At 44.6% G+C, this 12,527-nt stretch overlaps 1 protein-coding gene and 1 pseudogene across 1 annotated transcript; both read right to left on the bottom strand.

Moving 5' to 3' along the window:
• The window catches only part of LOC142189602 (uncharacterized), a 243,420-nt pseudogene that overhangs the window by 88,201 nt on the left and 142,692 nt on the right, over positions 1–12,527 (bottom strand).
• LOC142203571 (gastrula zinc finger protein XlCGF66.1-like) lies at positions 4,962–7,045 on the bottom strand. Its single transcript, XM_075274441.1, has 6 exons — positions 6,934–7,045; positions 6,624–6,803; positions 6,422–6,545; positions 6,247–6,338; positions 5,948–6,016; positions 4,962–5,012 (listed from the first exon to the last, which is right to left on the bottom strand). The coding sequence occupies exons 1-6, from the start codon at positions 7,009–7,011 to the stop codon at positions 4,962–4,964; spliced, it is 594 nt and encodes a 197-aa protein (XP_075130542.1). The 5' UTR covers positions 7,012–7,045.

Below are 12,527 nucleotides of genomic sequence, written 5' to 3'. Positions count from 1 at the left end.
GATTGTCTGGGGTAGAGCATTCCAGAGAAGTGGTGCAGCTCGGGAGAAGTCTTGTATACGAGCGTGGGAGGTTCTGATAATAGAGGATGTAAGTGTTAGGTCATTGAGTGAACGGAGAACACGGGTTGGGCGGTAGACAGAGATGAGGGAGGAGATGTAGGGAGGTGCGGCATTATGGAGAGCCTTGTGGGGGAGGGGGATAACTTTATATTTTATTCTATAATGAATAGGCAGCCAATGTAGTGACTGGCACAGACCCGAGGCATCGCTGTAGCGTTTAGCCTGATAGATGAGCCTGGCCGCTGCATTCAGAATAGATTGTAGAGGGGAGAGTTTAGTGAGGGGAAGACCGATTAGTAAGGAGTTACAGTAGTCAAGGCGAGAATGAATCAGAGAGACAATAAGTGTCTTTAGTGTATCTCTGGTAAGGAAAGGGCGTATTCTGGAGATGTTTTTGAGGTGGAGGTGACATGAACGTGCGAGTGATTCAACATGAGGGGTGAAGGAAAGGTCTGCGTCAAACATGACCCCGAAGCAGCGGGCCTGCTGCCTAGGAGTTATAGTAAGGCCTGAGACTACAATGGATATATCAGGGACAGATCTATTAGATGGGAGAAACATATATATCTGAAGAAACAGCTCAGAGGAAGCTTCGAAACGTCATATTCTGTCATCATTATGAGTTAGCCATTAAAAAAAGGTATCACCTACTGAAGACTTGCAAGTTTTTTGTTTTTTATATTTCATAACCACTTGCTAATATGGTACAAAAACAAACATTTTCCTTATACCAAATGGTGGAAACAGTAGTAGTTCAGTCTTGGAGAGATTTAGTTTCAGATAGAGCGAGGACATGATATTAGAGACAGCAGAGAGACAGCCACTGGTGTTCTGTATGAGTGCAGGGGTGATGTCCCGGGAAGATGTGTATAATTGGGTGTCATCAGCATAAAGATGGTACCTGAAGCCAAATCTGGCGATGGTTTGTCCAATGGGGGCTGTGTAGAGAGAGAAATGATCAGGGGGCCTAGGACCGAGCCCTGAGGAACCCCAACAGCAAGGGAAAGAGGGGAAGAAACAGAGCCCTCAAATGATATAGTGAAAGTGCGGTCTGAGAGATAAGAGGAGAACCAGGAGAGCACAGTGTCTTTGAGGCGGACTGAGCGGAGCATAGTGAGGAGGAGATGATGGTCAACAGTGTCAAATGCTGCTTAGAGATCCAGAAGAATAAGAAGAGAGAAGTCACCATTAGTTTTAGCTGTTAGGACATCACTGGAGACTTTAGTGAGGGCCGTTTCAGTAGAGTGCGGAAACCAGATTATAAGGGGACGAGCAGAGAGTTAGCAGAGAGATAGCGGATTAAACGAGAATAGACCAGGCGTTCCAAGATTTTAGAGATGAAGGGAACGTTAGATACGGGTCGTAGTTAGCAGTACAGGACGGGTCCAGGGAGGGTTTTATCAAAAGCGGAGTTATAACAGAAACTGAGGCTCCTTCATCAGTTCCTACCATCAAAAATGACACTGAGGAGTCCCTATCACCTTAACATTATAGGTCAACTTTTCCGAGACTACTACCGAAATCTCTACAATCTTAGGGACCCCCACTAAGATTTACAACTGCAATAGATGCAAAACAGGATTGATGATTATGTGTGAATTCTCTGATGAGTAACAAGTTTTGATTTAAACATAAAAGGTTTCCCACATTCTAGGCACGAATAAGGCTTCTCCCCAGTGTGAGTTCTCTCATGTTTAACAAGACTTGATTTGTAAGTAAAACATTTCCTACATTTTGGGCATGAAAATGGCTTCTCTCCTGTGTGAATTCTCTTATGTGTAACAAGAATTGATAGCTGAGTAAAAAATTTCCCACATTCTAGGCAAGAATAAGGCTTCTCCCCAGTGTGAGTTCTCTCATGTTTCACAAGACTTGATTTGTAAGTAAAACATTTCCAACATTCTTGGCACGAATAAGGCTTCTCTCCTGTGTGAATTTTTTGATGTTCAACAAGAAATGATTTGCGAGTAAAACATTTCCCACATTCTAGGCATGAAAATAGATTCTCTCCTGTGTGAGTTCTTTGATGTTCAACTAGAGATGATTTGCGAGTAAAACATTTCCAACATTCTGGGCACGAATATGGATTCTCCCCTGTGTGAGTTGTTTGATGCTGAACAAGATTTGATTTGCAAGCAAAACATTTCCCACATTCTAGGCACAAAAAAGGATTCTCCCCTGTGTGAGTTGTTTGATGCTGAACAAGATTTGATTTGCAAGCAAAACATTTCCCACATTCTGGGCACGAATAGGGCTTCTCCCCTGTGTGAGTTTTTTGATGTTCAACAAGACAGAATTTTTGAGCAAAAGATTTCCCACATTCTGGGCATGAATATGGCTTCTCACCTGTGTGAATTCTCTTATGTCCAACAAGATGTGATTTCTGAGTAAAACATTTCCCACATTCTGCACAGTAAAATGGCTTCTCCCCTGTGTGAATTCTCTTATGTCTAACGAGAAATGATAAGTGAGTAAAAAATTTCCCACATTCTAGGCACGGATATGGCTTCTTCTCTGTGTGAGTTCTTTTATGTTTAACAAGATTTGTTTTGCAAGTAAAACATTTTCCACATTCTGGGCATGAATATGGCTTTTCTCCTGTGTGAATTCTCTGATATATAACGTCCTTTCTGCATCTTTCATTTTGCTTAACAGACTGTGATGAATTAGAAGAAAGATCTTTTTCCTGAAGGTCTGAGGGTATATCTGGGGTAATGACATGTTCTTCATATGGATCTTGTGTGATACCATGATCCTCTGCTGTATAATCTGTAGATATCAGATGTCCCTCTGAGCTCCTGGTACAGTCATCTGACAAGAAGAAAACTGATGTTACTATTATTGTATAACATAACCTTATAAGTATATTCCCCACTGAGCTGCCGCTGCCTGAGACGCTTCAGACCGTGTGAAGAAGTGAAGTCAGTGGCACAGGCAGCAAACGACGGCAGCGCGGCCTACTTCATTAGTATTCACTGTGCTGAGACGTAGGTCAGTGATAGTGAATAGTAATGAAGCGGGGCAGGAGACGCCACCACTGCTCTAGGCCACTGTAGAGGTGAACACAATCCATGGCAGCTTAAATATGGCCACTTATGTGGAATAATACTGTAGGATGCCATAAATCTTACTGTATTACACCCCATACACACAATAGAATCCAAATCACATCTGCTGGATTTCCCAGCCTGAACTCAGCGCGGATCTGCTGTCCCATACAGTATGTAGTAGGGTCTGTGGAGTCACAAGGAAGCAGGGACTCCTAGCGTCATAGATCACTAAGATACGGGGAGTCCTGGAGTGTGGACAGAGTTCAGGCTGGGAAATGTGACTGATGGACAGACCAGATTTTCTAGTCCGGATTCCATAGTGTGATTGGGGTCTAAGGTGAGGATTACACAGTGACATTTGTAGAAGCTGCTTCCGGAATTCAGAAGAAGAATTTTTCCACTTTACCAAATCAGCCCCCGAATCTCCATCAGATTCCTTACTGGCCAGGCCGGATTTTCCACCTCCCATTTATTTCCATAGAGCTCTGAGGTGGAATCTGCCTGAAGATCGAGCAGGAGGATTATTTTTCCGCTACCTGAAATAATCTGCTATACAGTCCCTGAAAAAAGTTTTGTCGCTTATCCATGTTGTGGAATCAAAAGCTTATAACCTGACTTTAAATTCATCTATTGGTTTTAGAAATGACTCCTATGAAAGCTGAAACCCTCCCAAAGACAACTGCTCAGGAGGAACGTTTGTTGGTTAGAAAATCAAAAGCCAGCCCCAATTCCACTGCAACAGAGATCCAACAGGCCTGGTCACCTCAAGTCCCTGTGTCACCTAGAACAGTTTGTAGGATTCTGTCTCCAAATGGCCTCCATTGTGGAATCAGTGCCCAGAAGCCATCACTGAACAAAAGGCAATAAAAGGCCCACAGCCTGCTAAACGGATGGACACTGGAAAAGTGGCAGAAGGTGGATTACACCACAGCCGTCGCAAATACTGCAGGAGATCTACTGGAGCCCGTATGGATCCAAAATACAACCAGAAAACAGTTAAGTTTGGTGGTGTAAAGGTCATGGTCTAGGGCAGGGGTCCTCAAACTGCGGCCCGCCAAGCATTTCTGTCTGGCCCCGCCGACAATGCTGGCAGGTGTGCATTTATAATGAAGCTCCTGGGGAGCTCGGGCCAGGCCACGGAGCGCACTTCACTTTACCTATTGGAGGGCACCGCTCCCGATGTCTGTGCGACCTGCTCTGCCTTCGGCTCACTGTTTAAAAAGTTTGAGGACCCCTGGTTTAGGGTTACATTCAGTATGGGGGTGTGCAAAACATTTGCAAGGTGGAAGGCAATATCAATAGCCTAAAATATCAAGAAGTATTAGCTTCCTCTTACATTCCCAATCATCAGGATGGCGCTCCATCTCATACATCCATCTCTACATTAAAGTTCCAAAAGGCAAAGAAGATGAAGGTGCTCCAGGACTGGCCAGCCCAGTCACCAGACATGAACATCATTGAGCATGTTTGGGGTAGGATGAAAGAGGAAGCTTGGCAGACAAAACCAAAGAATCTTGATGAACCCTGGGAGACTGTAAGACGGCATTCTTCCCTATTCCTGATGACTTCATCATTACATTGTATGAATCATTGTCGAAACGCATGGATGCCGTCCTTCTAGCTCATGGAAGTCACACAAAATATTAAATCTGGCTCTAATAGCTCCACAACTTCATTCACCAATGTTAGGAAACATATCTTTGTATTTGAACTGAATTATTGGTTTGATTTTCACATTACTTTATGTGGGCGACAAAACCTTTGTCTTGCCAAAATCTGACTATTAAATGATCAATATTTCAGCGGTGAAGCCAATTTATTTTCTTAACAGAAAAACACATTTGAGAGGTGTCAGGGTCTGAGGTTCCTAGGTGCGGTGCCATAGACACACAAGTCCAGATTCTTTAGTCCAAAACAAAGGTAGAGTTTTATTTTCACTCAAAAAGGTAGTAACAAAAGGAAACAATACAAAAATAAATCTCTGCCCGGCTCTAACTGAACATAGAATAGGTGACCTCACCTAGAATAGCAGACTCAGTAGTAAATTGCAACAACCAGGGCAGCTCCAACAGTCTGACCTTCCTCCTGGCTCTCCAGCCAAGCTCTGTCCAAAGTCTTGCTGCTGGAGCTGACCTTTTAAACCTCACTGATGAGGACAATTCACAGCAGCTGAAACGCTGAAGAAACATCCACAATGTGTGGACTGGAGGGGGTTGGAATGACAGGTCCCACTAACAACCTACCTGCCATTCCTAAAAATCCAGCCCAATAGAGAGAACTTGAAATAACGCTCAGCAGACAAAAGTTATCTGCTGAGAACCAGTCTTTCTGGAGTTTTCCATCTCAACCACCTGAGTAGTCTGGGTGAGATGTACACCCCCTCCATTACCTGACCAGCCGTCGGCTTACAGAAGGTTTCAGCTTTCATATGAGTCATTTCTAAAACCAATGGATGAATTTAAAGTCAGTTTATAAGCTTTTGATTCCACAACATGAATAAGCGACAGAACTTTTGTCAGGGACTGTATAATTCTGGTAAATTCTTTCCCTTCACGAGGACTGACAGCCGGGGAGGAAGAAATTTGCCTCGTTCACATCGATGTCAAGTCCATATTCCTGCTGTCCGTTCTATTCTATACTACAGTTATTACCCCCTATAGCGGTATCACATTTATATTCAGGTATTATTAGTATTTTACCTGAATCGGGGAACAACAAATAGTCTAAACAATGTCTGAGGAGAATCAGTGACCCTTCTGTGCTTTATATAGTGGTGACTCCTCACCTGGGCGGGTCCCTGTAGGAATGTCCTCCTCACACTCCTCATCACCACTCACATAGGGCTCTTCCTTTATTCTCATAGATATAGCATTCATGTCGCTCACATCTTTATCCTGATGGAAAATCTGGGAAACAAATAATGTAAAAGTCACCGGACAAATGGGGAAGTCACAGAGAATGTTCTAGATCATTAATCCGCAAGAAGATGAAAGATGTCCTGACAGTAGCTGCAGGTCTGTGAGAAGCCGGATAAACATATTAGATGGCGGCTCAATGACACCGCCCATGTATATAACCATATAATACTGCTGGATACAACAAGACTGACCACAAGGACTTCACAGCCCGTCTACACATCATAGGGAATATCTCCATCTACCTGATCATCATCCTGTGGAAGAAGAGGACTGGGACATCTCTCCGGTGTTGTCCTCTTACTGGATCTACCTGTAGGAAACACAGACAGGGACTGAATTCATTCTGTACATACAAATAATGGAAGTCCATGTGTATATAGTCATGTCTATTACCTGCTGATGTGAGGGGCTGCTGGTCCTCCATCATCACCTCCTTGTACAGATCCTTGTGTCCTTCTAAATACTCCCACTCCTCCATGGAGAAATAGACAGCGACATCCTGACACCTTATAGGAACCTGACAACACAATGATACAGTCATCACCCCGACCCCTCCAGTTACTGTATAATGTCCCCGCATTCCCAGCAGTGTCACCTCTCCAGTCAGCAGCTCCAGCATCTTGTTGGCGAGTTCTAGGATCTTCTGTCCATTGATCTCCTCCTGTATCAGGGGGTGAGGTGGAGGCCCCGGGATTGGGCTCAGGGTTCCTCCATATCCCTCATACACAGGAGCCTGACAGCGCCCACTAGAGGTCTTCTTCACTACTGTGTAATCCTGGTTAGGGGGAGACACATTAATAAATCTCACTACATACATGTCCAGAGTCCATCACCTCTCCAGTCATATCATCTGTTATTACTATAGATAAGAATGATGTCATGATGACATCATCAGAATCTCTCACCTCTCCAGTAAGCTGGTAGATGATCTCTAGGGTGAGATTTAATAGACTTTCCGCCATCTTGTTCCTGTCTCTTTCCATCCTTGATGGGTCAATCAGGAATATTCTCTTATATAGAAGATACTGAGAGGATTCTATATTGTAGGGACCTGAATGGAGAGAAGATGAGACAATGTAATCACTACACGGAATCCCATGGAATAAATAGAAGAGTTGAGTCCCATTATTATCACCACCTCCTACTTCTGATGTCGGCAGCGTGTAGATCAGGAAGGAAGTGACTTGTTGTGGGCCGGCTTGGTGGGTATATAAGGTGTGTGATAGGCTGAACAGAATCTCAAGTTTTTGACCAGCCTCAAGCGTACTGGCTGAGGGGTGATCAGTGCTGCCCGGGGTGTGACAACACAAATTGGATCTGGCAGAACCAAAACCTGATGCCGAACAGCCCAGGAGGCTCCAGCAGCTCTAGTAGAATGAGCCGTGCTACCCACTAAGGAGGGGAAGAAACCCTCAAGAAGGTGAGGAAGAGTCCAAAGATACGGAGCTGACACTTGTACAGATGACACTGACTTTCCCTGCAGCTTCAGTCACAACAAGTGATGGTTCGTCCATCGATCTCTTGGAACAGCCACAACTGTCACAGATAGATCTCCCACATTTCTGTCTGGACTACAATCTACTGGCCATAGAGGTGAAGACACTCGGCCCCTGATATTACCAGCACACTGGAACTAACTGTACAGTCCTCCCTGACCCTGACAGAAGAGGAAGTATTACAGCCTAGTACGCAACGTGCAACAACAAGTGACTAATGCAGAGGAGAAAGTGGCCAACGGGAATCTGTAGGACATTATAGTGTGCGGGGGCCACAGGGAGGACATTATAGTGTGTGGGGGCCACAAGGAGGACATTATAGTGTGTGGGGGCCACAAGGAGGACATTATAGTGTGTGGGGGCCACAGGGAGGACATTATAGTGTGTGGGGGCCACTGAATGTATGAGAAGGGCTGAGAGCGAGCACTTACCTCCTCGGGTACAGCAGCCGTCTGCTCACAGGACCTGTGATGATGTCATAAGTGTGGGAGGAGTCAAGGAGTCACATGATGAAGTCTTCCTGTTATGGCTTCATCTGTGAAGAAGATACTACATCCTAGGTATAGATTATGTATTTGCACCACATTAGCCAGTGGGTAGGAAATATAAAAAAGCAAAAAACTTGAGAGTCTTCAGTAGTTGATCCCTTTTTTAATGGCGAATAATAACTAATAGTGATGACAGATTACAGAATTCTGGATAATTCAGATCCCTCCCTCAGGTTTTATTATAAATCCTAGTGAGCTAAAGGACCTGTGATGATGTCACCTGTGTGGGAGGAGTCACAGAATCACATGACCAGATATTAGAGGTCTGTAGAGCAGTCTGTGTGTGACGTGTATGTAGTAGAGCCGTCTGTGTGTGACGTGTAAGTAGTAGAGCCGTCTGTGTGTGACGTGTATGTAGTAGAGCCGTCTGTGTGTGACGTGTAAGTAGTAGAGCCGTCTGTGTGTGACGTGTATGTAGTAGAGCCGTGTCCTCAAGGAGGCTTAAGAGGTTGCTCCAGCAGAAAGACTTTGGACAGAGCTTGGCTGCAGATGGGTTGTACTTGTGGAGCTTTGTCCTGTATGATTGAACTTTCTTTTGGTTGTTATGCTAGGTGAGGTCACCTATTCTATGTTCAGTTAGAGCTGGGCAGAGATTTATTTTTGTATTGTTTTCCTTTTGTTGTTGCACTATATTTTTGAGTGAAAATTAAACTCTACCTTTTTGTTGGACTAATAAACTGGACTTGTGTGTCTATGGCACCCCACCTAGCAACCCCAGACCCTGACAATTGGTGGAGGATGCCGGCATACAGCAGTTGCTAGGGGCAATGACACGTCCACTGCTTGTAGAGCGTGAGATGTGTCTTCCAGGCAGTCCATCAGCCCAAGAAGGCAGTCTTTGCTGGAGAAACCAGGGCTGGTACAATGATGGAGATGCCATGAGCGGGGACATATTGCTACTCAGTGTCCATTTACCTCGGAGCCAATGGACTGTGACGTTAGTAAGTGTCAATCATTATTTGCAGTTCCTGCCTGTGCTGCGGCGCCAGGACTAGAGACTGGGCCGCAGGTCTGCAACATTGTAGTAAGTGGCCATTCTGACCAGCCATTGTTGGACTCTGGTAGCCTGGTCATTCTGGTGCATGCCAGCTTGATAGCTGGGGACTTTATCTAGGACAAACGTATGAGTGTTTGTTGTATCCATGGGGATGTCAAGGACTACCCCATGTCCAAGGTCACAATAGAGATTATATTAGGATCTGTTTATTATTAGAGATGAGCGAACAGTGAAATGTTCGATATTCATTTCAAATAGCCCCTAATTATTCGAATATTCGAATGAATATTAAACCCCATTATAGTCTATGGGGAAAAACCGTTCGTTTCAGGGGAAACCAATATTCGACTCAAGAGGGTCACCAAGTCCACTATGACACCTCAGCAAATGATGCCAACACCTCTGCAATGCAACTGGGACAGCAGGGGAAACATGTCTGGGGGCATCTAACACACCAAAGACCCTCTATTACCCCACTATCACAGCCTAACAACTACACACTTTCCACATTCCTAAAAACCTCTATCAAAGTGGGAAAATACCTGGAAACCTTCTTTACTCCCCAAATGGATGGACACAAACCCCAATTTTAAGCTAAAGAAACATTAACAACCATCCCTTTAAATCACGTTGCCCATGACAACCATACATGGAATAGACAATGGGTAATCCTTCAGTCCCCACCCTGAACTGTCATTGTGGATATGTGTGTGTGTGATGTGGTGAGACCTTCCAGAATTCACTTTTATGGCCCTTAACGTGAGCCTGGATGAATGTAGTTGAGGCTGGGACCGGGTCACAAACTGTGGCGGCCTGCCTTGTCTCCCCCGCCCAATATTCCTGGCAGGAGTGCTGAAACACCACCCTCAATGAATCTCATCAGCTTGGGGGACAGACAGCACACTGCCTCTGAGGTCAGGGATGCCATCCTGGCTGAGATGGCAATGTGTTTTTCCCTGCTGCACCTGGGGCCAGGCATGTTGGTCTTGTGTGATAATGGCAAGAACCTGGTAGCGGCTCTGGAGCTTGCCAGCCTCCAACACGTTCCATGCCTGGCCCACGTCTAACTTAGCGGTGCAACGTTTTTTGAAAACATACCCCAATGTACACAAGCTACTGGTGAAAGTGCGGTGCTTGTGCGCCCACTTTTGCAAGTGTACAGGAGCCGCTGCTAGCCTCCGAAGCCTCCAGCAACGCCTCCATCTGCCAGAATAGAGTGTGTGAGCTGCAGAGACCTTTGATGGAGTACCATGTCCAAAACCCAAGGGTTCCTCAGAGTCAGCTCCCACAGTTTCTGCACCATGAGTTTCCATGGGTGGCAGACTTATGTGAAATCCTTTCCACTGGACACGAAACATTAGCATGCGCTCATCACAACTTCAGATATGGCAGCTGTGTTAAGCAGGGTGCAGGGTACAACACAGACCAGGCCCGAGCTGTGTTTATGTGCGGTTTTCAGTAAGGGGACAGTGAGCAATATGAAGAGGAGTTGGTGGACGATGAGGCCACCGACCCGACATGGACAGGGGTAATGTCTAGGGGCGAAAGCAGTGTAGATGTGGAGGCAAGCTAAGCAGCAAAAAGGTGGCTAGAAACAGAGGCATAAACTGGGGTGATGTCTAGGGGCGAAAGCGGTGTAGATGTGGAGGCTTTTTCCAGCTCTATATGAACTAGTCACTGCTGTGGATTGATGCTATGTTTCAGGCCCCCCCTCCCCCCCAAAAAAAAAAAAAAAATTCAAGGCTTCTTCCAGCGATATGAACTTGTAATTGCTGTGGATTCCGGCTATTCTGTGTGCGGACAGCCAAGAATGAAAGCTGTTTCTCCGCTATGTATGAAGTTGTATCTGTTGTGTGTCCCTGTTTTCCACCGTCTGGGGAAAGCTGGACTGATGTCCCTACAGTGTATAGCTCTGAGAGCAGCTGTTGGTTTTCTTCTTTAGTTCTTCCCTGCCTATCTGAAGCTAATCACTATCTAGCCCTCAGCAGATATGTTTCTCTCCCTATGTCTGACGGGAAAAATGGCGAATATGGCAGCGGCCGTTCTTATGAATGGGAGGTTACATGTTTTCGGCAGCCAATGGGTTTTTTTTCAATTTTTTTCACTGCCTCTGATGTCGTAGTTCCCGGCCCACCTCCCCTGCACAGTTATTGGTGTAAAAAACGGGCCAGGGAAGGTGGGAGGGGACATGAATTTTTACTGCATATGTGGCCTGGTATTCGATTGTGAACGAATACATCTCTAATGAGCTGTAGACCGGCCATTTCTTATAAAATCTTTCCTTCTGCCTTATAAAAGAAGACTGCGGAATAAGAAATGACATAAAGCTTCTTGGGAAATATTTTGCCGCCTCCTAAACTGAATAAAATTGGGAGAAGATAGAAAAGATGAATGTGATTTTCCTCCTTATGACGCGAACACCTTACAATCTACATGACTGTGTAAGGAGAAGGAGCAGAATTGTAGATGTGACATCTAGTTCCTTGTAAGAAGCCATATGTGCTCTAAGCATCAGGCCGCTCTCTACAAGGCAGTGCTGTCTAATCTTTAGGCCTTGCACGTCCTAAACAATCTTCATCCAAGGTTTCTGCTGGAATTGGTGGGTGTAAGTTATTCTAAGTAGTGAGATCATAGGAGAACATTCTGGAAAGGAACATGGTAACTAGGCCCCGTGTAATATGTCAGTGATACAGGTGCAGTATATACATATATACACTGAGGAGACAACTAATTAGTTTTAGTAAATCTGCGGCTTTGTCTATAATTAGTAATAACATGTAATGCCAATAAATTAATTGTACCATGGCGACTCCGGGTTCTTACCCTTAAATTTTTGTGATCATCTGACAGATAAAAAACCATGAACCAAGCTGGAACTACAAGATATTTAACTATGAGCTTTTCCTATGATGTAAGATAATAAGACATTGTCTGATATTTCTGTTATTCTAGAAGATTTTCCTGGATCTATTTTTCCATGAAGACTTTAATAAATTCCCATGTTTTTATAAGAAGCCGAGTCCTCCAATAATGTTACCTTATGGGTCATCACGTGAGTAAGAATTCACCAAGGAATATAGAGTACTAGCTGTTACCTGCGACTTGGTCTGCGGTGATTGTAGCAGTGGGTATATACAGGCGCGGGTAAGGTTTTCGTACTGTGTATAAGGTATGGGATATGACATGTAACTTTGTATCTTGTTGTTGCTGTAATTCAGAGAATACGTGAGACTTTTGTGTTGAAGTTACTTTGTATTTGAGCTGCTATATATACGGTGTTGTGAGAAACTTTACATAGTGACTTTGGGACAGAGGTATTTGAAGTTAACCCTTTCCCGCCGATGGCATTTTTTGATTTTCGTTTTTGACTCCCCTCCTTCTAAACCCCATAACTTTTTTATTTCTCCGCTCCCAGAGCCATATGAGGTCTTAATTTTTCCTGGGACAAATTTGTCTTC

Source organism: Leptodactylus fuscus, chromosome 1 (genome assembly GCF_031893055.1).
Source record: "Leptodactylus fuscus isolate aLepFus1 chromosome 1, aLepFus1.hap2, whole genome shotgun sequence".
NCBI classification, from domain to species: domain Eukaryota; kingdom Metazoa; phylum Chordata; class Amphibia; order Anura; family Leptodactylidae; genus Leptodactylus; species Leptodactylus fuscus.
Note: the sequence above shows the minus strand (reverse complement) of the source record. Positions and strands in the feature narration are given on the sequence as shown.

Bases quoted from the DNA above. Each gene is read 5' to 3' on its own strand.
- LOC142203571 (XM_075274441.1), bottom strand. From the start codon at position 7,011: ATGGAAAGAGACAGGAACAAGATGGCGGAAAGTCTATTAAATCTCACC. The intron at 6,804-6,933 runs GTGAGAGATTCT...CCCCCTAACCAG, and splicing joins TCTACCAGCTTACTGGAGAG to GATTACACAGTAGTGAAGAA. The intron at 5,013-5,947 runs GTGAGTGGTGAT...TTTGGACTAAAG, and splicing joins GAATAAAGGAAGAGCCCTAT to AATCTGGACTTGTGTGTCTA.